A 26204-nucleotide genomic window follows, 5' to 3' on the forward strand; every position below is an offset into this window, starting at 1 on the left:
CACCCTGTCCGATCATTATAATCAGGATTAGGGGGTTTCACAAGGCAGTATTTTTTCTGTCGCATTGTACGCTTTACGCTATTGCTCAGGGCCGGTAGTTAGTATTTGTTTTTTCATACCCGTTCTGCGGTTGTTCCAAAACTATTCGCCCACCTTGTATATTATAGAATGGCCCGCATTAAAAGAAAACAAGAGTTTGCCACTAACGTGGCTATATCACCCGCCCCTGTTGCAGAATTTATGACATAATTAAATCTAAACAAACCCTAACCTTTTTTAACCGAGGTGGAACTTGTCATGGAAATTGTAAAAAAAAGAAGAGTTTGGAACCTAAGTCCATCTTGCTGCCATGGAAACGTAAAAAAATTATATTTCTAAAATTTCTAAATAGCAAAAGGCACCAGTTCAGCATATACCTGACAAACCTGCAAAGTTTGATGAAAAGATATTGAACGGTTTATGAGTTATGCTCCGGAAACGAACCCTACCCTCGCAGAACCTAAGTCCATCTTGTTGCCATGGAAACGTAACAAATAAAAAATTATAAAATTTCTAAATAGCAAAAGGCACCAGTTCAGCATGTACCTGACAGACCTGCAAAGTTTGATAAAAAAATAAAGAACGGTTTATGAGTTATGCTCCAGAAACGAAACGTGACGGACGGAGCCCGTTTCTATATCTCCCGCCAACTTTGTTGGATGGGGGATAATAATATAATATTATTCATGTTGGGTTGTTTTTTTTAATAGACTTTGATAGGCTGTTTTAACTTAAAAGCGTATCTTAAATAATGTAATATATCCATGGACAGTTGTTCATACAATGTATGTAGTTTTTTATCCAGTCATTGTTCATTTTGTGTTGTGTTTACATATACTGAGGATGTATTGCATCCTATGTTTGTGCGTTTGTTGTTTATAGACGGCACAGATGAACATTTGATGACCAATTTTGGTTAATTATCCTCTTTAAAGTTAATTATTTTTTTAATTTTAAACCATATATATTTAAACCTACGGGTCTGGATTTTTCGTATGTAGTAGATATTGACAGTCTTCACACATAGCAAACGCTCTGACAAAATCTGGCTCTTGAGTGACAATGATGGTAGAAAACGACTATATCTGGGCCGACAAAGTCAACAAAATAACCGAATGCAACATTCGATGCTTATACATAATGCCAATTTGCCATGTTGTGTATGCAGAACTTTTAAATATATCCTTTTTTAAAGATGACTCTCTTCATGTCCGTAGCTCTAGTGTCGTTGGAAAGGCATTCAAATGGGGTTTAATTGCATATTCCTGTGCGGCTAATTTTAGTATATTTTACGGAGTTTCAGATACAAAATATACACCAAGCGCCGTTACTATACTACAAACTATGGGCATCACACGCTGTTGGTGCATACAGATCCAAAAGAGACACGACTTTTTAAAACTAAATTTATGAAAAAAAAAGATCATAATTTAAATCCAATTTGTACACCACCAAATGATATTTGAAAGTATTTCAACAAGTAGGTTCACAAGAGAACATTGAAGAGAGATCTACCCTAAATAATGTGAAAAAGAATGTTATTGTTTGTTGCAGGCGGTTTGATGTTTTTTCAATGGTCTTAGGCATAATTATTTTTTCAAGATATTTTCGAGGACAATATTACGGAAGCCTTTTAGGGCCATGTCCAAAAAACAATTCATATCCCTATTAACTGGAAATTTCCACTTAGTATCTGGAAAATTCCACATAGTATCTGGAAATTTCCACTTACTAACTGGAAATTTCCACTTAGTATCTGGAAATTTCTACTTAAATGCTTTAAATAGAGTCAACAGCTATTTTGGAATACCTATTAACCTCAAACTATGGAGAGGTGTGTTAACATCATTCGAACATACGTATGCTTAGATTTGAGCAATAAAGACATTCTATATTTTCTGGTTCATGATCACAAGATTTTGATAAGTGAATGCACACTGAAAAGAAAACTTGCAAAAATGAAGCTCTATCGGAGAAAAGGAAAATCAAAGCTGGTTGATATCTCTCTTCATCTTGTCTGAATGTGAGCCTCTGGTATGCTACATGGCTATCGATGGATGCATCAAAGGTGTAGGGAAAATGGTTTGACTGTTGACAAAGAAACTGTAAGAATATTGCTTGGTATCGTTGATCCTCGGGATGTGAAACGTCGTAGTAAAAGAAGACTGGAGCGCCGAAAGCACCTCTCATCAGGACCTAAAAAAACGCTGTGTGGCATATCGATCGGTATGACAAATTGAAGCCCTGCGGAATTTGCATTCATGGATGCATTGATGGATTTTCACGTAACATCATATGGTTGCATGCATGGAACACGAATAACAATCCAAAGCTTGTAGCAAGTTATTTCATTGATGCTGTATCAACATATCAAGGATGCCCAGAGAGAGTGCGCCCTGATGCGGGGACAGAAAATATGCAATACTTTCTGAGGAATGATCATGTGGACAGATCCCAAATGTCAGAAAGGTGGTCAAACTCTTCACATTTCAAGAAACAATGTCATCTTGTCAAACAGCTTCTTCAAAGTTTCTTATCAAGTTTTTTTAAAGAACTAGAATCCGATATGTTGGCAAAGCTACTCAGATTTTGTATCGGTTCTGATCTCCTGCTAGTCGATGCTTCTGGGAAGCAGAAATCCATCGCTGTGAGGTTCAACACACTGAAGGGAATATAACGTCATCCTGTGGCTCACACCTGTGGTTATGTGCTGGAACTACCCGAGCAGTACGACAACTATCTTGAGTACAGGTCCGAATTCACGTCTGTGTTGAAGAGCGACATCTGGATAATGGACAGATCCATTATCCAGATGTCGCTCTGGATGCATATTCTCGCAGTGGAATATGAATACTGAAAGACAACACTATCCATGACACAATGGTGCTAAAGACCCACCTCCCTAAGTATTACAGAAACTGGGAGCATGAGAGAACACTGCTAGTTTGAGAACATTATTTCACCGACAGCCTTTCCAAAAGTTGTGAGATTGCAAGTTTGACATTGTTTATCATTTATCAAGTCCGTTGTTACAAAGTGCGCCCATCACTTCTGTTTTGACGCAAGTCCGTTGCGGCTGTGCATTGGGCTTTGTAACGGGCCGGTTTTGTTTTTAAGTGCGTCTCTGCGTTGGATTTACTTTCCGGCTTTTTCTTGAAATGAATAAAGTTTCGAAAAAAATTCAAAGTTCTTTTTTTCAGGTATTTTAAAAAAAAGGGGAGCCATCTGAGTTTTCAGGGGCCATAAATTTATTATCAGTGACAGTGACAGTGTTGCAACATGACAATGGTATGACAATGCATACATACACTGAACAGCATTGAAAACGCACCAGCAATAAATCTTGAAATATTACAAAAACAACTTGAGCAATGACCAGACATAGACGGATTATTAAGAAAGACGACAAAGGAAACAGGAATACCACACAGTAATTACATTTACGTCATCAGTGTAAGGAAGACACATAGCGTTAAAATGAAAAGTCAATATCTGGTATGTCCGCCATTAGCAGCAACACAGGCCATGCAACGTCTTCTCAGTGATCGAATAAGTCTGCGAATAGTGTTCTGGGGCATTCCACTCTTGACGTAGTGTATCTTCAAGTTCTCTCAGGTTCTGTACTTGCAGACGACGTGAGAGGCGTTGACCCAGGTAATCCCATAGATGTTCAATTGCCGATAAATCGGGTGACAGGGCTGGCCATGGAAGCAGAGGCACATTATTGTTCGCTAGGTACTGTGTTGAAACACGTGCTGTGTGCGCTCTTGCATTATCTTGCTGGAAGGTGTGCATATCCTGGTGCTGATGAAAGAATGGGATGACGTCATTTGCCAATATGTTATTCCTGTAGTAAAGGGCATTAACTCTTCCACGATAAACACGGAGCTCTGTTCGATGGTTATGACTGATGCCGCCCCACACCATGACACCCCCCATCGATCTGTCTGTACAACGCAGTCATTGTGGTAACGTTCTCCACGTCGACGCCACACTCGCAGTCGACCGTCAGCATTCCGTAAATGAAAACGGGACTCATCAGAGAACAGCACACCATGCCACTGCCGCAATCTCCAATGGCGATGCCTTTTGGCCCAACGCAGACGTTCATTTCGATGTTTATCAGTGAGTACGTGTCCAACATATGGGCGTCGAGCACGTAGCCCTGCTGAGCGAAGACGTCGACGTACAGTGTCAGTGCTGATCAAACCCCGTCGGCCTTGTACGGTTGCTGCAGTTCTGGTAGCCAGAAGTGTACGATCACGAAGATGCCGCGAACAATATGGCGATCCTGACGTGGTGTAATTACACGACGTTGACCCGGACGTGGTCGATCTCTGGTGGTTCTTGTCTGCTGGTATCTGTTCATTAGCCTGAGGACTGTTGAATGATGGCATTGAAACCGTTGTGCAACGACTCTACTTGACGTACCAACTTGAAGCATGCCCAAGGCACGTTTACGTTCACGTTCCACTACTGTTAATCTTGGCATTTCTTGTGTCAGTACCCTTTACGTCTGCAGCAACAAGTGATGTGGCTTTCAAAAGTCTGTTTTTTATAGCCCTATTCTGCATGCTTCCCGTGAAACAAAACACGTTTTCCATGATGTGCACGCAATTTGTTGCGTTTTGGCGATGTCGCTCACAAAAATTTAGGAATGTGTTTTGACGAGCTGTTCTTCATCATGCTTCGTCCAGAACGTCATATATTACTCATTCACTTATATATGTTCATATGACTTAAGCCCGGATAAAAATACATCCATTTTCATGGTGGTGCGTTTTCAATGCTGTTCAGTATACTTTATGACGTCACGTAACAATGGCTTTGACGTCATTATGACAATGGCTGATGGAAGTAGAGCTTCTTAGCCAGGCAGTGTTTTCTGGATGTTTCCTCGTGTAGAATGATATTGGGTGATAAATAAAATCTCACTCAAGTGTCTTTTGATATCAAATATATCACCACGAGTTGATAAAAGTGAAACAACTCAGAGACTTGATCACACAAGATGAGGAGAGCGACATCAACCAGCTTTGACCAAGTTTTTTTTCAGTGTGCGTTCACTTATCAAAATCTTGTCAGAAAATGAGCCAGAAAATATAGAATGTCTTTATTCCTCAAACCTAAACATACGTATGTTCGAATGATGTTAACACACCTCTCCATAGTTTGAGGTTAATAGGTTTCCAAGATAGCTGTTGACTATTTAAAGCATTTAAGTGGAAATTTCCAGATACTAATTGGAAATTTCCAGTTAGTAAGTGAAAATTTCCAGATACTAAGTGAAATTTTCCAGATACTAAGTGGAATTTTCCATATATTAAGTGGAAATTTCCAGATACTAAGTGGAAACTTCCAGTTAAAATGGATATGAATTTTTTTGGGACATGGCCCTAAAAGGCTTCCGTACAATATAATTTGTTCTTATTTACTGTGGAATCTACGGAAGCCTTTTAGGGCCATTTGAAAAAAATTAAAAAATCGATTTTTCGATACTATCTTGAAATTTCAGGATACTAAGTTGAAATTTTAAGATACTATCTTGAAATTCAAGATACAGAAGTTGAAATTTCAAGATATTAAGTTGAAATTTCAAGATAATAAGTTGAAATTTCAAGATAATAAGTTGAAATAAGTTGAAATTTCAAGATACAATCTTGAAATTTCAAGAAACAGAAGTTGAATTTTCAAGATATTATGTTGATATTTCAAGATTATTCACTTCAAACGTATTTTTACATCTTAGGATGTAGACTAATTATTTTCGTGAAATTTCAACTTAGTATCTTGAAATTTCATCTTCTGTATCTTGAAATTTGAAGATAGTATCTTGAAATTTCAACTTAGTTTCTTGAAATTTCAAGATAGTATCTTGAAATTTCAACTTAGTATTCAAATTGAAATTTCAAGATAATATCGGAAAAACTTGGCCCTAAAAGGCTTCCGTATGAATCTGTTCCAGCAGAAAATTGAAACAAGATTACTGTGTGGCGTCGACGTTTAGAATTTGATGTGAATCTTTCCACGTGACTTTGCAAGCATGGGTTGCTAAAGACCTATTCTACCCCGGAATCTTCACGGGAAGATTATTTACAGACCGCCGTCATATAGCTGGAATATTGCTGAGTGCGGCGTAAAACAGCAAACCAACCAACCAACCAACCAACAAATAATCGAGTCTGGACCAGGCAATTCAGTGATTGATATCATGAGCACCCACGCAATTTGATGTGTATCTTTACCAAAGTTTATATTGTCGGAATATTTTAATGGACTCAAATTTTAGCAAAGGTTTCTTGCGATTATGTACATGGTTGTGTTGCTTTATTTACATTACAAAGTAGATGAAGTAAATCGTTAAGACAATCCTCGACGCAGTTTCCAAATTGTGTATGGACACTCTTCACCCGACGCCAGTGTGACATGACGAGAACCGTGCCTCTCACGGCAATTATCTATCTACAGCTGTTGTGCAGAAAGAATTGAAAAACCATAATTATATAGGATAAGCTTTACAGTCGTAATAGAGACATAATATATATGCTAATGTATAATGATTTGTATATTTTTTTGCCTTGATGATACTGTCAGGTATCAGTTTGCATTCACATCATGCTTGTCGTAAGAGGCCTTGTTTAACGCCACACTCAGCAATACTCCAGCTATATGACGGCGGTCTGTAAACAATCAAGTCTGGACCAGACAATCCAGTGATAACGGCAAGCATAGTCACCTTTAACTGCAAGCATGGATTGCGGAAGACCAATTCTACCCCGGATCTTCAGGGGTCCATATATTTAATAGACATGCACAAATCCACGTGTTTATTAGGTTCAATGATTATTCTTGTATTACACAATGTAAAATTTCTTTTTTAACTGTTTATGATGTGATGGTCGGCTGTAAGAGGAACCGACAAAAACGAATCCTAATCCGTCATATCTGTCAGACAGTTCATCTCACAGCCGACCGTCCCATCAGGTTACCATCATTTCATCAACTAGAATCACACATGCTGAAATCAAGACGTTGTTCTCTCGGGGTTCGTCCCTTATCTTCATCCCGTTTGGTGTTTTTTTTTTTTCGTTGTTTAACGCCGCACTCAGCGATATTCCAGCTACATGACGGCATGGGGCGGTCGGGTAGTTTAGTGGTTAAAGCGTTCGTTCGTCACGCCGAAGACCCGGGTTCGATTCCCGGCATGGGTACAATGTGTAAAGCCTATTTCTGGTGTCCCCCGCCGTGATTTGATGGAATATTGCTAAAGGCAGCATAAAAACCATACACACACTCGCTAAGTGACGGCGGTCTACAAATAATCGAACCCGTGAAGATCCGGGGTAGAATAGGTCTTCAGCAACCCATGCTTGCCGTAAAAGGAGACTAAGCTTGTCGTAAAAGGCGACTAACGGGATCGGGTGTTCAGGCTCGCTGACTTGGTTGATGCATGTCATCGATCCCAGACCCGTGAAGATTCCGGGGTAGAATAGGTCTTCAGCAACCCATGCTTGCCGTAAAAGGTGACTATGCTTTTCATAAAAGGCGACTAACGGGATCGGATGGTCAGGCTCGCTGACTTGGTTGATGCATGTCATCGATCCCAATTATGTGGATCGATGCTCATGATATTAATCACTGGATTGTCTCGTTCAGACTCGATTATTTACACACTGCCATCATATAGCATGAATATTGATGAGTGCGGCGTTAAACAACAAACCAACCAAGACTTGGTTGATGCATGTCATCGTATCGCAATTGCAAGGATCGATTCTTAGGATGTAAATGCCCGGATTGTCTGGTCCAGACCCGATTAATTACAGACGACCGTTCGTAGCTGGAATATTGCTGAGTGCGGCGTTAAACAACAAACAACAAGAACAACCGTCATCTCAGATCAGCTTCAGCCAAACCCCACCCACCAGATCAAGTGGACCGCCCTGGTCTCCAACATCAAGATGATAACTATTAGACCATTTGACCATATATGCATTGGGTCATAATACACCTTAACTGTACGAATCGTTTTGATATAGAAAATGACAATCATTATAACAGCGTGTAACTCAAGATTGAATTATAACAAATGGACAATGATATGAGAACGTTTTACATATTGAATCATAGTGCTTGAAGTAACAGACGGCACCACTTACCTTTTATAATAAATACTCTGTGTTAGCAATATTGATATGTGTAAAACCGTTCGCTGTATCACGTCATATGCAATTTCACAGTGGTGGGTTGTATGTTTCATGCATCTGCAGACCCGTGAAGATTCCGGGGTAGAATAGGTCTTCAGCAACACGTACTTGCCGTAAAAGGCGACTATGCTTGTCGTAAGAGGCGACTAACGGGATCGGGTGGTCAGGCTCGCTGACTTGGTTGATGCATGTCATCGATCCCAATTGCGCGGATCGATGCTCATGACATTAATCACTGGATTGTCTGGTCCAGACTCGATTATTTACAGACCGCCGTCATATAGCTGGAATATTGCTGAGTGCGGCGTTAAACAACAAACCAACCAATCATGCATCTGCATCACGTTCATGTCTGAATCAAATTCTTTCTGATGATGGAGATATATCTGCATAATCACTGTAACTGACACGATAATGCGACTGTGGCTCGAATTGTTTTCTCTGTTTAACAACTGATTTCTGGAGAGGATACACGGAGATACGTGTTGGTTAGTATTTTGTCGTTAAATAACTATACATAAAGAAAGGTTGGAATAATGCACGTCGATGTCCACATCTTGATAATGGGTCAACCTTAGCTTTAAGAAATCACTTTTTGTGTTATTTCTTCTCTGTAAAATTTATGATGGAGTTACAATTTAACGTGGAATCGTTAGTATATCGATCTAGTCATGAAGGGATTTCGATCCTTTTGGATGTGAGGGTGTATATCATGTAGAAGGAAATGTACACGTTTCAGTTATAACTAAATATTGTCCACTTGATTTTATTCAGACAAAGAAAATTTCATATATGATAGTTGTTTTGCTCTTCTGAAGTTATTACTGATAACACGAGTAGTTTGTTACTGGCTGTATCCTCAAAGGGGGTTGACGTAGTGTGAAATTATTGTCCCCATAAGAGGATATCGTAAGTCCATGATAGAATCCGGGGTAGAATAGGTCTTCAGCAACCAATGCTTGCCGTAAAAGGCGACTATGCTTGTCCCTCTATCGGCATCGGGTGGTCAGGATCGCTGATCCATGCATGTCATCGATCCAAATTGCGCGGATCGATGCTCATGATATTGATCACTGAATTGTCTGGTCCAGACTCGATTATTTATAGACCGCCGTCATATAGCTGGAATATTGCACGAATAAAAGTTTGCATGCTTAGAGATACTTGTCAAGACTAAGTTCGAAAATTGGTCCCTTCATTCATATTTTAGGAGTTGTGTCCCTTGTTCCGTGCTTTTCAACTTAATGCAAGTTACATGAATGAAAGTGTGCATGCTTATCTGAGAGATTCTTGTGAAAATTGAGTTGTCGAAAATTGGCCCCTTCAGTCGTTGTTTTACAGAGTTATGTCCCTTGCTACGTGCTTTTCAACTGACTGCAAGTTACATGAACGAAAGTTCGCATGCTTATCTGAGAGGTACTTGTCAAGACTGAGTTCAAAAGTTTGCCCCGTAAATTATTTTTAATAAAGAGTTAAGGCTCTGGATGCATTTGTTTATAGCCCGTGAAGAGTCGGGTTAGATTAACTTGCTGTAAAAGGCGACAATATTTGTAGGAGGCAACTAACGGGATCGGATGGTCATGGTCGCTGACTTGGTTGATGCATGTCATCGATCCAACTTATGTGGATTTATGCTTATGGTGCCAATCACTGGATTGTTTGGTCCAGACTCGATTATTTACAGACCGCCGTCAAATAGCAGGAATATTGCTGAGTGCGGCGTTTTACAACAAACAAACAATCATAAACTTCCGCAAAAGTCTTGAGTCGTTCATTTAAAAAACTGTTGTCATCAACTTTCCAAATACATCCATCAGCGTTATTCCTGACATCATATATTATCTTTCTTATGCAGAGGAACTACTATACTCTCAACAACAACAAACAAACAAACAAACACATATACACGCAATGGTTTTAATAGCTGTTTGTTATACGACAGAAATGGATCACGAGACTTGGAGTTCCCACCTGGACTATTTGCTGACCATTCTTGGATACTCGGTAGGGGTGGGAAGCTTGTGGAAATTCCCGTACATGTGTATGAGAAATGGCGGAGGTTGGTATTTAATAAACTCAGACCTTGTCGTAAAGAAATTATATTAAAGACACTAAATGTTCAGTTTGTTTTAATAGTTGTCCAGTGGATTCTTAAAATTGCGTTTCTGAATCTATTGAAGGTTTGACGTACTGTATTTATGTTTTTGAAATATTGCCTTGAAGGGGCAATGCTGTTACTATACTTCGTGTTCACGATTATCTGCGCAATTCCCTGTGTGTTTCTGGAGATGGTGATTGGTCAGTTCTCTCAGAGTGGACCAATCAAAGTCTGGAACCTGTGTCCACCTTTCAAAGGTACTGCATGTACGCAAACGTTAACGGTTAATACATGTCAACGTGTCAACTGATCTTAGTGTCCCAATAGTGCGTATGATATTGCGGGGGCGTGTTAATATATATATTCATTCACCCACCCACCCACCAACCAACCCGCTCACTCACTCACTCAGAATACCTTTAGAACGCTATGCGGCTCTACATCCCTGTGAAACCGGGGTAGAATATATCTTCAGCAGACCATTCTTGCCGTAAAAGGCGACTATGCTTGTCGTGAGAGGCGACTAACGGGATCGGGTGGTCAGATTCGCTGACTTGGTTGATGCATGTCGTATCCAATTTGCGTGGATCGATGCTCATGATATCAACTACTGGATTGTCTGGTCCAGCTAGATTTTTTACAGACCGCCGTCAAATAGCTGAGTGTGAAGTTAAACAACAAATAAACAAAAGCATTATGGACACAATATATTAGGAAAAACGATCATACACACATAGTCATATTACACCATGTGTCACAAGGATACAGGCAAGAGCGAATAAACTCTATCTATTATCCAGGTATCGGAATGGGGCAAGTCCTCATTAACGTGCTCTACAGCGCTTTCTATTCTGCTCTGCTTGCCTGGATTTGCTACTACTTCTACTACTCATTCTCTCCAAATATACCCTGGACTCATTGTGACAATCCATGGAACTCGCAGTCGTGTATATCTAACAACATCAACGTCGACGATGATTCAGTTGCCGTAAACAATGCAACAAGGGTCATTCACAACTCTTCTGTCTCTGCTAATGAGACAATGCATTTGAAAGGGATGACGTCGGCTGAAGAATTCTGGAAGTGAGAGGGATATTTCATTTTGTACTAATGTAAAGTATAATCTGGATTATTTGAAAGAAGATCGCTTATCATAAACCTAAGAGTTAAGTAAAACCATGTGAAAATAGAGGTGATTTGACACACTGGAAACGTGAATCTATATGACAAAAAGACTATTTCATACAATTGTCAAATTGGACTATATCATGTCTCGTGAAGTCTGAAGCTTCACATAGGCCGTGCTCGTGGGTTTCAACGAAGTGGTAAACGCCTGAGACCTGCAACACTTCGGGCTTTCCTCCCACATTAAGCTGACACGCCGCGATATAACTGGAATATTGTTAAAAGTGGCGTTAAACCCAACTCACTCACTTACCCAAACGGAATCTTTATTTTATTTACACAGATTCCGGGTTTTGGAGATTACTGACGGTCTGGAACATCTCGGTCACATACGGTGGCCTATATGTGGGTGTCTGGTTATCATGTATGTCCTGGTGTTCTTATTACTGTCTCAAGGGATCAAGGTTTCTGGAAAGGTAAATGAATCAACATACATCATTGCCTCAATCACCTTCTAACCATTGGGCACGAACAATTTGGGGATACATTAAATGACTCTTTTCACGAAATAGACTAAGTCTTTTAACGTGAACATGGCTATTTTATACAAAAGTCTTGTGAATGTCCACAATGTTCATAAACCTTCAGCAACCCATTCTTGCCGTAAAAGGTGACTATGTTTGTCGTAAAAGGCGACTTGGTTGATGCATGTCATCGATCCCAATTGCATGGATCGATGTTCATGATATCAATCACTGGATGGTCTGGTCCAGACTCGATTATTTACAGACCGCTGTCATATAGCTGGAATATTGCTGTGTGCGGCGTTAAACAACAAACAAACAAACAAAAGTCATAAACCGTCAATGTCTTACATTGAAAAACAACACAGATTATATGATAAAAGTATTGGACACTTGTGTTAAGGTCTGTTTTCATGGGAACAGGTGGTGTATGTCACAGTGGGTATTCCTTACATTCTCATCACAATTCTCCTCATCAAAGGCTGTCTACTTCCGGGCTCAGCTGATGGGATATACTTCTTCATTTACCCACACTTTGAGAGGCTGTTGGAACCTGAGGTGACGGTCATGTTGAAGGATGTATTTGTATGTGAATTGATCTGACCCCTTCATAAACATAAGATAAACATGAGATCGTACGGTTGAACTGAAGCATCATGTACGCGACTTTCCACCCGTGCTCCCTCACAGTAAAGAGTGAGCAGAGTTTTGATGGGTGGATACAAGAGAAGTTGTTGAAAATTATGGTAGATAATGCATTACTTATCCCAACATGACTCGTTTCGTACTCGGTATTTTCTCATATGCCGAAAATGCTTGGGACATCAGAAATTTGCTTCACAAAGTGAACCCATGTAATGAATCGAACGAGCGCTTTAACAACTAGGCTACTCCAATGTCCCCACTGTTATACGACCGACTCCGTGGTCTAGTGGTAGAGCGTCCGCCCAGAGAGCGGAAGGTTCGGGGTTCGATCCCTGGCCGCGTCATACCAAAAGACGTTAAAAGATGGTACTTGTTGTTACCCTGTCTGGCGCTCGGCATAAGGGGCTAAAACAAGGACTGGTCGCCTCGGAGTCAGTATACTGTGTCTGAGTGGGGTATTCATGTTAAACTGCGGCATGGTATCTCAGTGGGCTAGCACTATAAATCGGCATCAGTCCGGACTAGTACCAGCAGCCACACAAACACACACAATTACACAGACACATTTGCATGCACGTCGCTATATAAGTGCAATAATCCTGGACGCGACGTTAAACCCCATTTCATCTCACCTCACCAACTGTTATACCATTGACTGTGTAATAAACGTTCATAGATACTCATTTAGAAACAGTCATAGTCATTTAGAAACAGTCATTGTTACAAGTATATATTTAACGGTTTTAACTCCTTATAAGTTTCCAATATTTTGTATGTGTCATGAAGGAATTAATTACATTTAATATATTTTCCGTTTCTTATTTTTGCGCTGAATACATGTTATAACTGGCATTCGGTGACTTATTTGATTGCATGTCATTATAACCGTCGCCTTGGCCCGATGCTCACAAGATCAATCACTGGTTTGTCAGGTCCAGACTTGACCATTGTGTAGGCCGCCGTCATACATCTGAAAATATTGCCAAGTGCGGTGTTTAAAAACAACGCAATAATTCCATTTGTAGATTTGGATTGAGGCCTGTAACCTGTCCTTGCTCTCAATCGGAACTGCGTTTGGATGTCTGATAACAATGGCTGGACACAACAAGATCAAGAACAATTGTTTCAGGTGGCTATCTTTATTGTTTGACTTCCTACATTCCTATTACAGTTAATGCCAGTTTGTTAAAGTTTAAATATAAAATGTCAATACCTGAGAATATCCAGCCTCGGTTATCCGCACATAAGCGGTCAAAATGATATAAATTAATACTGAAAACACTGATGACACCAGATGTTCGCGAAAAGGGTAAGCATGTCAATTACATAATAAATGAAATATTCAAATTCTTCATGACACATTATCAAATGTACAGAAATGAATCAATGTTCTCAAACAACACTTTATATAACAGGTTGGACTGAAGTGTGAACGTAATAGAATGTTATCTGTATGATTTCTTGTAAAATGTACACAACTGAAGTGTTTCTGTGGAGATTCCGAAAGTAATACCTCAAGATGTATAAAGTAATTCTCGAAATCCATTAGACACAAAACAACCAATATAACGACATGTGCCATAAATTACACGGAAGAATGTATGCATTGATTTGGATTTAACTTATAGTTAGTATATGGTTATGATTAATTTAGATTTCATCATACGTAATTGTCAATGTGACACTTGCCAATAAGCACGGTTATATTAGATTAACACAGATTATCATCAAACGTAGTATTTATAATTACATGCCCTTTAAAATGGTTAAATAAAGTGCAGACATTTTACAGAACTTGGCTATTCTGAACAATGACTATCAAGGGTATAAACACATCAACAAAATGATACATTTTATGCATTTATTAAGACCTATATCCAGAGACATAAGCTTTCTTTCCTCCCAGGGATGCTTTGAGTGTAGTTGCTGTTGATGCTTTGACATCTGTGTATATTGGGCTTGCCTTCTTCGCCATCATGGGTCACGTTGCCCACCTGCGTGGAGTGACTGTTGAGGCGTTTCAGTCATCAGGTAATGCTTTTTTTGTTTGGTTAGGAAGTTCATTGTTAATTCTCAGCACTCAGCAATATTCCTGATATGTGACGGCGGTCCAGACAATCAAGTGATTGCGGGGGAGGGGAGGGGGCACGGGTGGCCCAGTCGTCTAAGGCGCCGCGATTCGCTGTGCAGAGTTGCGTCCCTTGGGCACGCCAGAAACCTATGATCGTGGGTTCGAATCCCGGTTCACCCCGATTATGTTTCTAGGTTTGTCAGCACCATATCCGTGCTCGTGGGTTTCACCAAAGTTGAAAACGTCTGAGACCTGCATCACTTCGGGCTTTCCTCCCACATTAAGCTGACACGCCGCGATATAACTGGAATACTGTTAAAAAGCGGCGTTAAACCCAACTCACTCACTCACTCACTCACTCACTCACTCACTCATCAAGTGATTGCCATCATGATCATCAATCAACGCAATTGGGATATATTGGAATACGGAAAACATTGGTGTGACATGGCAATGTTAGAATATTGATATAGTGCAGTCACATGGCCATGTTGGAATATTAATGACACTGGTGTGACATGGCCATGTTGGAATATTGAAATAGCGCAGTAACATGGACATGTTGGAATATTGATATAGTGCAGTCACATGGCCATGTTGGAATATTGATGACACTGGTGTGACATGGCCATGTTGGAATATTGAAATAGCGCAGTAACATGGACATGTTGGAATATTGACATAGCGCAGTAACATGGCTATGTTGGAATATTGACATGGCGCAGTAACATGGCCATGTTGGAATATTGATATGGCAATGTTGGAATATTGATGATAGTGCAGTAACATGGCTTTCTTGGAATATTGACATAGCGCAGTAACATGGCTATGTTGGAATATTGACATAGCGCAGTAACATGGCCATGTTGGAATATTGATATGGCCATGTTGGAATATTGATGATAGTGCAGTAACATGGCCATGTTGGTATATTGATAGTACCCGTGAAGATCCAGGGTAGAATAGGTCTTCAGCAACCCATGCGTGCCGTAAAAGGCAACTATGCTTGATGGGTATCTTGGAATATTGATGATAGTGCAGTAACATGGCCATGTTGGAATATTGATATAGTGCAGTAACATGGCCATGTTGGAATATTGATATAGTGCAGTAACATGGCCATGTTGGAATATTGATATAGTGCAGTCACATGGCCATGTTGGAATATTGATATAGTGCAGTAACATGGCTATCTTGGAATATTGATGATAGTGCATTAACATGGACATGTTGGAATATTGATATAGTGCAGTAACATGGCCATGTTGGTATATTGATAGTACCCGTGAAGATCCAGGGTAGAATAGGTCTTCAGCAACCGATGCTTGCCGTAAAAGGCGACTATGCTTGTCGTAAAAGGCGACTAACGGGATCGGGTGGTCAGGCTCGCTGACCTTATTGATGCATGTCATCGATCCCAATTGCGTGGATCGATGCTCATGATATTTATCACTGGATTGTCCAGACTCGATTATTTACAGACCGCCGTCATATAGCTGAACTATTGCTGAGTGCGGCGTTAAACAACAAACCAACCAACCAACCAACGATAGTGCAGTAACATGGCCATGTTTGAATATTGATATAATGCAGTCACATGGCCATGTTGGAATATTGATATAATGCAGTCACATGGCCCTGTTGGAATATTGTTATATCGCAGTAACATGGCCATGTTGGAATATTGTTATAGTGCAGTAACATGTCTATGTTGGAATATTGATGATAGTTCAGTAACATGGCCATTTTGGACTATTGATATAGTGCAGTAACATGGCCATGTTGGAATATTGATATAATGCAGTCATATGGCCATGTTGGAATACTGTTATAGTGCAGTAACATGTCTATGTTGGAATATTGATATAGTGCAGTAACATGGCCATGTTGGAATTTTGATGACATGGCCATTTTGCTTTTTAGTTAACAGTGGTGAAACATAATGAGATGTCATAAGCAAACATGCTTGGTTTGGTTTTGGTTTGGTTTGTTGTTTTACGCCGCACCCAGCAATATTCCAGCTATATGAAAGCGGTCTGTAAATAATCGAGTCTTGACCAGACAATCCAGTGATTGACATCGTAAGCATCGTTCGACGCAATTGGGATCGATGCCATGCTTAACCACGTCAGCGAATCTGACTACTCGATCCCGTTAGTCGCCTCTTACGACAGCATAGTCGCCTGTTACCACAAGCATGGGTTGCTGAAGACCTAGTCTACCCCGGATCTGCACGGGTCTTGGAATCACATGCTAAAGCTATATGTGATATCATATTATCGCTTACAAAAACATGTCATGTCTTTAATACGTATGTCGCTGCTATGATAAACTGTTTACGGATGACTTGCAAAATAATGTTTACAATGTTTGGCACAAAATCAGGAATTATGTGTATAACATCAGTGAGACGTGTATTGTCATTCTTTTTCCCATTTGTTTAGGATTCAACCTTGGATTCATCGTGTACCCCGAAGCCGTGGCTTCACTCCCCTTACCTCAGCTGTGGTCATCCGTGACTTTTCTCATGCTGTTAACCCTCGGAATCGACTCGATGGTAACAAATAATTTCCGAATGAAATTCGAGGAATCTGTGAAAGAGCGTTGTCTCCTTAGTTCTGTGTGTTCTTGAAATGGGAAATCGCAAATCGGTAGTCGCAACACTGTCTCGTGGAATTCTGGGATAGAATTGGTATCCATTAACCTATATCAGCTATTTAGGCGATTAAATGGACTGGGTTAAATCGATTATTTAATGATGTACCCCAACGACTCATACTATCAAGAAGTGGTTTGTCTGGTACATACTCCATTAGTTACAGGTGAGGTGAGGTGAAATGGGGTTTAACGTCGCGTCAAAGATTATTGCACTTATATAGCGACGTGTATGTACGTGTATGTGTGTGTGGCTGCTTGTACTAGTCCGGACTGATGCCGATTTATAGTGCTCACTGAGATACCATGCCGCAGTTTAACATGAATACCCCACTCAGACACAGTAAGTATACTGACTCCGAGCCGACCAGTCCTTGTTTTAGCCCCTCAATGCCGAGCGCCAGACAGGGTTACAACAAGTACCATCTTTGAACGTCTTTTGGTATGACGCGGCCAGGGATCGAACCCCGAACCTTCCGCTCTCCGGGCGGACGCTCTACCATTAGACCACGGAGGCGGTTCATTAGTTACAGACGCCCTGATAAAGCTCAATTCTTATGAGCTGACATACTGACATGCAACAACAAACAACCATTAGGTGTAATATATGTTTATTATGGGACAGTCACTTCAGTGAAACTATTGTATAACATAGAGAAATCATTATTTGACGTATCAGTGACAAGAACGATGTCAAGTGCAATTCACCATTTTGGTTTGTACCATATGTTCCCGTGGTTTTCAGGTGAACAATTGCCTTGCCTCTGCATGTGTCAGGTACCGCCGGTGGGGCAGGATGCGCTCACCTTTTCGCCTGGTAGCATAACTATTTGATCAAGGTTCATAATTACATGCTCCCAGATTTAGCAGATATTTCCTGTGGCTTTTGTACGGGTTTTGTCCCTTTTAATAATATGTTTCCCTTCCATCCATGTACATGCAGGTTCCATGTCTTGAGATCGCCGTTACAGCTTTGTCAGATCAGTACCCCAGTCTAGCACGCCGACGGTGGCTGGTCATCGCCATGGTCCTTGTTCCATGCTCGTTATTTAGCCTCCTTTACATGACACAGGTGAATAGCATTACATTGTTATCTTTGATTTTCAGTGAACCATGGAGGTTATCACGCGAGTGAGTTTGGGGATGGTTAATATCCTGCATTAGGAATAAACATTGTATTGAGCGAGCCTTTGCGAGCGTGATAACCTCTTTATCACATATTGTCATTCTTTAATTCTGTGCTTTAAAATCGCTTTCCCCCTCTCACAAATATTACCGAAACATTGCGAGTTTTCCTGGAATGCGCGCATTAATATTTATAACGTCACAGGGTAAGTGATGTGTCATTTGGACAGTGACAGTAGCCAATATAGTCCCAACTGAAATTTGTTTCTTATACAGTGGCGAATCAACATATACGCAAAACAACAATTGTTGTTACTTGCCTTTCGCGGCAATCCATCGGTCTGTCTGCTAGTGTAACTGCCCTTTGTCAAAGGGAAGCTACTCTAACCCTATTTTGAGACATTACATGACACACATTTAGGTAAACACTTTCGATGTAAAGGCGTATTCTCAATACTATTACGCTCAGGGTGTTGCATTTGGTACCAATCTCCTTTTAATCTTTTCAGAACTGCAGTGGGTTTTACATATGACCATAATGATGATACATGTATGTGCTCATAAATTCTTAGCTTGATAGAGGAGGCCAAATATACATCTTGTCTTTCTGACAATCACGTGGCTTCTTAGCTGACGGTTTGTCTCGTATAATAAAGGCCGGAAATTTTTGTATTACAGGGCGGTATCTATGTTCTTACTTTGGTGGACTGGTATGCGTTTTTCCCCTCAATTGCAGTCTTTGGCATGTTGGAATGTTTTGTTGTCAGCTGGGTCTATGGTAAGAATGTTTTGTTTGCGGGAAGCTCTAAGATTTATCAATACACTTACTTTATCCCACGGTGCATATCTTGTGTGCACGGGAGCAAACTGAGTGAGTGACTGAGTATGGTTTTACGCCGCTTTTAGCAATATTGCAGCTATATCACGGCAGAGGACATCAGAAATGGGCATCACACATTGTACCCATGTCGGGATACGAACCCGGGTCTTCGGCGTGACGAGCGAATGCTTTAACCACTTGGCTACCCGACCGCCCCTGGGAGCAAACTGAATAAGCGAGTGCATTGTGTTGTGCAGAAAAGATGTATCTCACCTTGTAACCACCAAATCCACTTTTTGTTTCCTCATACACGAGCCACAATATTCAGATACATTCACTGACTCAAAGTCTTCGTTAACTGACCTGGCCCAACTGTAGCCCGTTTTTATTGTGCATTGTTATATTTTATGATTACATACTAGTTTTAATATGAATCTGTAATAGATTAGTTGTTAATGTCCTTTGTTGACAGGTTTCTATAAGTCTAAATGTATTTATTATTCATGCATATCTTCTTAGAGTCACGGCATGGTTCAATAGCTGCATGTTCATGCACGTGTGTGCGTTGCTGCTTGTACGAGTCAAGGCTAAAGTCTGTTTTCTTGTGCCAGCCCACTGAGATACAATGTCGCAGTCGCAGGGTAACAAGTACTAACTTTTTAAACGTCATTTGGTATGACCCAACCAGGGATCGAACCCCGACCTCCCCCTCTTTAGCGATATATTGGAGATACCAGGAGTCGAGTGTGTGTTGTAGGCACTCACAGACTGGAGAGGATTATCGACATGATGTGGGAGAAGACCTTTCCTCGGGTCATGACCTTTTGCCTAAAATACGTCTGTCCAGGACTCCTTTTGGTAGGTGACAGCAGCGATTCATGCCTGTGTTGGTATATAGGTGACACCGGTGTGACATGTCTGTGTTTGTATGTCAGTGACAGCAGTGTGACATGTCTGTGTTTGTATATAGGTGACACCGGTGGGACATGTCTGTGTTGGTAGATATGTGACAGCAGTGTGATATGTCTGTGTTGGTATATAGGTGACACCGGTGTGACATGTCTGTGTTTGTATGTCAGTGACTGCAGTGTGATATGTCTGTGTTGGTATATAGGTGACACCGGTGTGACATGTCTGTGTTGGTAGATATGTGACAGCAGTGTGATATGTCTGTGTTTGTATATAGGTGACAGCAGTGTGACATGTCTGTGTTGGTATATAGGTGACAGCAGTATGACATGTCTGTGTTGGTAGATATGTGACAGCAGTGTGATATGTCTGTGTTTGTATATAGGTGACAGCAGTGTGACATGTCTGTGTTTGTATATAGGTGACAGCAGTGTGACATGTCTGTGTTTGTATATAGGTGACAGCAGTGTGACATGTGTGTGTTGGTATATAGGTGACAGCGGTGTGACATGTCTGTGTTGGTATATAGGTGACAGCAGTGTGACATGTCTGTGTTTGTATATAGTCGACAGTAGTGTGACATGTCTGTGTTGGTATACAGGTGACACCGTTGTATCATGCCTGTGTTGGTAGATAGGTGACAGCAGTGTGACATGCCTGTGTTGGTAGATAGGTGACAGCAGCGTGACATGCCTGTGTTGGTAGATAGGTGACAGCGGCGATTCATGTCTGTGTTTGTATATAGGTGACAGCGGTGTGACATGTCTGTGTTGGTATATAGGTGACAGCAGTTTGACATGTCTGTGTTGGTATATATGTGACAGCAGTTTGACATGTCTGTGTTGGTATATAGGTGACAGCAGTTTGACATGCCTGTGTTGGTAGATAGGTGACAGCGGCGATTCATGTCTGTGTTTGTATATAGGTGACGGCGGTGTGACATGTCTGTGTTGGTATATAGGTGACAGCAGTTTGACATGTCTGTGTTGGTATATAGGTGACAGCAGTGTGACATGTCTGTGTTGGTATATAAGTGACAGCAGTGTGACATGTCTGTGTTGGTTTGTCAGTGACACTGGTGTGACATGTCTGTGTTGGTATATAGGTGACAGCAGTGTGACATGTCTGTGTTGGTATGTCAGTGACAGCAGTGTTACATGTCTGTGTTGGTACATAGGTGGCTGCAGTGTGACATGTCTGTGTTGGTTTATATGTGACACTGGTGTGACATGTCTGTGTTGACATATAGGTGACAGCAGTGTGACATGTCTGTGTTGGTATATATGTGACACTGGTGTGACATGTCTCTTTGACATATAGGTGACAGCAGTGTGAGGTGAGGTGAAATTGGGTTTAACGTCGCGTCCAAGATTATTGCACTTATATAGCGACGTGCATGCACGTGTATGTGTGTGTGTGGCTGCTTGTACTAGTCCGGACTGATGCCGATTTATAGTGCTAGCTCACTGAGATACCATGCCGCAGTTTAGCATGAATACCCCACTCAGACACAGTATACTGACTCCGAGCCGACCAGTCCTTGTTTTAGCCCCTTAATGCCGAGCGCCAGACAGGGTAACAACAAGTACAATCTTTTAACGTCTTTTTGTATGACGCGGCCCGGGATCGAACCCTGGACCTTCCGCTCTCCGGGCGAACGCTCTACCACAAGACCACGGAGGCGGTCGCCAGCAGTGGGGACATGTCTGTGATTGTATATATGTGACACTGGTGTGACATGTCTGTGTTGACATATAGGTGACAGCAGTGTGACATGTCTGTGTTGGTAGATAGGTGACAGCAGTGTGACATGTCTGTGTTGACATATAGGTGACAGCAGTGTGACATGTCTGTGTTGGTAGATAGGTGATCGCAGTGTGACATGTCTGTGTTGACATATAGGTGACATCAGTGTGACATGTCTGTGTTTGTATATAGGTGACAGCAGTGTGACATGTCTGTGTTGGTATATATGTGACACTGGTGTGACATGTCTGTGTTGACATATAGGTGACAGCAGTGTGGCATGTCTGTGTTGGTATATATGTGACATTGGTGTGACATGTCTGTGTTGACATATAGGTGACAGCAGTGTGACATGTCTGTGTTGGTATGTCAGGGACACTGGTGTTACATGTCTGTGTTGGTATAGGTGACAACAGTGTGACATGTCTGTGTTGGTATATAAGTGACAGCAGTGTGACATGTCTGTGTTGACATATAGATGACAACAGTGTGACATGTCTGTGTTGGTATGTCAGGGACACTGGTGTTACATGTCTGTGTTGGTACATAGGTGACAGTGACATTATATGTTTATATTGGTATACAGATAGCAGTGACATTATATGTTTATATTGGTATACAGGTGGCAGTGACATCATATGTTTCTATTGGTATATATGTGGCAGTGCCATTATATGTTTGTATTGGTATATAGGTGGCAGTGACATTATATATTTGGATTTGTATATAGCTGACAGTGACATTATAGGTTTATATTGGTATACAGGTGGCAGTGACATCATATGTTTGTATTGGTATATATGTGGCAGTGACATTATATGTTTGTATTGGTATAGAGTGAGTGAGTGAGTATTGTTTTACGCCGCTTTTAGCAATATTCCAGCAATATCACGGCGGGGGACGACAGAAATGGGCTTCACACATTGTACCCATGTCGGGAATCGAACCCGGGTCTTCGGCGTGACGAGCCAACGCTTTAACCACTAGGCTACCCGACCGCCCGTATTGGTATATAGGTGGCAGTGACATTATATATTTGGATTTGTATATAGATGACAGTGACATTATATGTTTATATTGGTATATAGGTGGCAGTGACATCATATGTTTATATTGGTATACAGGTGACAGTGACAGTATATGTTTATATTGGTATACAGGTGACAGTGACAGTATATGTATTTATCGGTATAAAGGTGAAAGCCACTGTTTGCCATTGTACCAGTAGAGCAGGACATGCTCACTTATTTCGGGAAAACCGTGTTTCATTACTGATTATCAGTGGTAATCAGTTTTTTTAATCAATTTTATGAGAAATGGAACCTGTTTCTGTGGAAAATCGAGACTGGCTATTCTCTGAGGTTGACGTTTTATATTTAATCAATGCCACAAGGACAAATCTGATTGCGCATACATCAGTGTCCTTATTATATATCTATGTGGAATGTCGCATTGAAACATAAAGGTTCACTTCATAATTGACATATACTTGTATGTACCAATACCTGTAAGGCTCGGTGATATTTCAGATGTCTTACTTCTGGTTTTGCAAACCTTGACTTTACATTACTGTTACTGAGCACATGGTATATATTTCTAAAATATACTGTTTGAGTTTTAATTAACTGTATTGATTGAACCATAGAAATAATGTACAGTATATTCACTATATACACTAAACAGATATATCCCTATAACGATGTAGATTCAAATAATAATAATCTGCATTGTTTGTGTGCTGTGCGTGATCCTTCTTACAGATCATCTTCGGCTACTCCCTCTATTCCTACCGACCCCCTAAGTACGGAGACTACATCTATCCTGCCTGGGCCACGGGACTTGGATGGATGATATCCTGTGCATCACTCATGCCATTACCTGTTGTCTTCATCTGGACGGTTTACAAAACAGAGGGAAATACAATCAAAGAGGTGAGACGACCTTTTGCATAATGTAATTCGGTGTTCCAGTGCATGGTCGGTTCTGTGTGAGAATTTGTGACTTCGCTGTTTGTGTGTCATGATTTCACGACGGTGTGTATCATGCTGGAATATTGCTGTCTTAGACGCTGAACGAAATCACTCACTCACTCAACTGTTTCCAACTAATATCACAAGTAAGACGAGGCATAAGATAAAGAAAACTGTTGTATTTATGGTGGATACATTGCTTTCAATTATGGTAGATTGTTGAGGGCAATAGAATCCTATAAAAAAAGTATGCAGGCGTGGCTGGTTGGTTGGTTGGTTGGTTGGTTGTTTAACGCCGCACTCAGCAATATTCCAGCTATATGACGGCGGTCTGTAATAATCGAGTCTGGACCAGACAATCCAGTGATTGATGTCATGAGCATCGATCCACGCAATTGGGATCGATGACATGCCTCAACCAAGTCAGCGAGCCTGACCACCCGATCCCGTTAGTCGCCTTTTACGACAAGCAGTCACCTTTTACGGCAAGCATGGGTTGCTGAAGACCTATTCTATCCCGGAATCTTCACGGGTCTGGTATGCAGGCGTGGTTTTGAGGGTGTTATTTATACATTTAATATTGTTATCATTGTTCTTATTTGTCATCCTTTCCTCTTATAAATATCGTGTTAATGCATCTATTTAATCCTAAATGTCTGTATGGACTGTTTATGTCTAATACATATCATTCTGTTTTTGTTTCCAGAAATTCAAGAAGTCGTTCGAACCGAAAACAAAGTGGGGACTTTCTTCGAATTCGTCTGCCTCAGATACTTCCCATGAGGACACAATGGAAACAATGCTATGATTCTATTATATTGTTCACGTTCGTGCACATATATACGGTCGTAAAGACGGTATGCAACAAATTAAAACAATTACTTGAAATGACAAGAAACGACGCTCAAATTAAAAGTATCATTGTATTCTGTAAATATCAGCATCTGGTGCTGCTATCACCGACACATGTACACTGATGGTTACAATGCCTCAAACAACAACATCGACTACCAAACACATCGTCATACTACAGTTGACGATGTAATAGCATATGTTTGTTTTGCATTATATTTCTTGAATTTAAGTTATTCACGCTTTTTTAAAGTTAATTGCACACAATTTCAACGAATATCGACGGAATTGTTTAAGGTCTCCATTTGTCTTAATTATGGAAGGGTATTCTATTCACTTGTATTATTTTATTGTCTTTGAATTTAAAACTTCAATAACTTAACACTATTATAGCGCTCACAGTTCGCATGTCCACTGTGTCACATACACTGAGATATCCATTCAAAATATGCTCTTTTTATCTGTTCACAATCGGCTATGGCCATCCGATGTCGAGTGCTGTGCTGTAAACCAAACTCTATGGTATGCTAGATGCTCCTCGTTATTCACCCAACCAAAAAAAGAAAAAATCGCAATTCTATTTTGTGCACGTGATATATGTATATACATAGGTTGTTTATTGTTCCATGTTACTTATAAGTCACAATTGTGTGTGTATGGGTACTTTTGGTCCGCCAGGAAGTCATACTTTTCAATTGCCATCTTGCAAAACAAAATCCCAGCCCCTCAACTTCTGTAAACGTTGGTAAAAGTATAAAGGCTTCACCAATCCAAGGGCTAATTTGTGTAAACGGCTTCACTAACAAGTGTGTAAATGTATCTAAAATCCAATAGCTGGAATAATTTCCTTGTTGATGTTTTCATGGAGATAAATGCGACACTTGAAAACAGATCCTGATATGTAAAATATCACATATATTGTACCTGAAATATCGCCACGCCTTTTTTTGCATCGCTGATTGGTTACTCGTTGGCCAATAACTGGGTCACCCACACGCAATTATGAATATTATGTAACAACATCAAACGAAGACAAGAGAAATAACATTTTCGATCACATCCGTTGTAGTAATACAATATTGAACAATGTTAACACAGAAATACCGATATTCATGATCTGATTAAAAAAAAGGTTTGGCCTCACGTCAATAATTTTCAAATGAAATACATTCCACGCAAGAAAACGATAGTGCGGATGTCCCCACTCTGGGGCATGCTCTTCAGCCATTAGATTTGTTTGTTTGTTCTCTAACGCCGAACTCAGCAATATTCAAGCTATATGACGGCGGTCTGTAAAATAATCGAGTCTGGACCAGACAATCCAGTGATTGACATCATGTGCATCGATCCACGCAATTGGGATCGATGACATGTATCAACCAAGTCAGCGAGCCTGACCACCCGATCGCGTTAGTCGC

General features: G+C 40.6%; 2 protein-coding genes and 1 long non-coding RNA gene across 3 annotated transcripts; all 3 read left to right on the forward strand.

Moving 5' to 3' along the window:
* The first annotated feature begins 8660 nt into the window (after nt 1-8660).
* Nucleotides 8661-10596, forward strand: LOC125377811. Its single transcript, XR_007219833.1, has 3 exons — nt 8661-8734; nt 10189-10305; nt 10470-10596. It is a non-coding gene; the product is annotated as an uncharacterized LOC125377811 (long non-coding RNA).
* A 490-nt stretch (nt 10597-11086) lies between these two features.
* On the forward strand, nt 11087-12596 carry LOC125374727 (sodium- and chloride-dependent glycine transporter 1-like). Its single transcript, XM_048386015.1, has 3 exons — nt 11087-11427; nt 11813-11945; nt 12417-12596. Exons 1-3 carry the CDS (start codon nt 11153-11155, stop codon nt 12594-12596), a joined length of 588 nt encoding a protein of 195 aa, XP_048241972.1. The 5' UTR covers nt 11087-11152.
* A 1071-nt stretch (nt 12597-13667) lies between these two features.
* On the forward strand, nt 13668-25937 carry LOC125377812 (sodium- and chloride-dependent glycine transporter 2-like). Its single transcript, XM_048391846.1, has 8 exons — nt 13668-13767; nt 14545-14669; nt 17154-17266; nt 18308-18436; nt 19168-19267; nt 20067-20167; nt 23725-23895; nt 24641-25937. Exons 1-8 carry the CDS (start codon nt 13730-13732, stop codon nt 24740-24742), a joined length of 879 nt encoding a protein of 292 aa, XP_048247803.1. The 5' UTR covers nt 13668-13729; the 3' UTR covers nt 24743-25937.
* Nucleotides 25938-26204: the final 267 nt, after the last annotated feature.

This window comes from Haliotis rufescens, unplaced genomic scaffold, assembly GCF_023055435.1.
Source record: "Haliotis rufescens isolate VD_foot unplaced genomic scaffold, xgHalRufe1.0.p SCAF_10, whole genome shotgun sequence".
In the NCBI taxonomy this organism is placed as follows: domain Eukaryota; kingdom Metazoa; phylum Mollusca; class Gastropoda; order Lepetellida; family Haliotidae; genus Haliotis; species Haliotis rufescens.

Bases quoted from the DNA above. Each gene is read 5' to 3' on its own strand.
- LOC125374727 (XM_048386015.1), top strand. From the start codon at position 11,153: ATGGGGCAAGTCCTCATTAACGTGCTCTACAGCGCTTTCTATTCTGCT. The intron at 11,428-11,812 runs GTGAGAGGGATA...TTATTTACACAG, and splicing joins TCGGCTGAAGAATTCTGGAA to ATTCCGGGTTTTGGAGATTA. The intron at 11,946-12,416 runs GTAAATGAATCA...TCATGGGAACAG, and splicing joins GGATCAAGGTTTCTGGAAAG to GTGGTGTATGTCACAGTGGG.
- LOC125377812 (XM_048391846.1), top strand. From the start codon at position 13,730: ATGGCTGGACACAACAAGATCAAGAACAATTGTTTCAG. The intron at 14,670-17,153 runs GTAATGCTTTTT...CCATTTGTTTAG, and splicing joins TGAGGCGTTTCAGTCATCAG to GATTCAACCTTGGATTCATC. The intron at 18,437-19,167 runs GTGAATAGCATT...TTTGTATTACAG, and splicing joins GCCTCCTTTACATGACACAG to GGCGGTATCTATGTTCTTAC.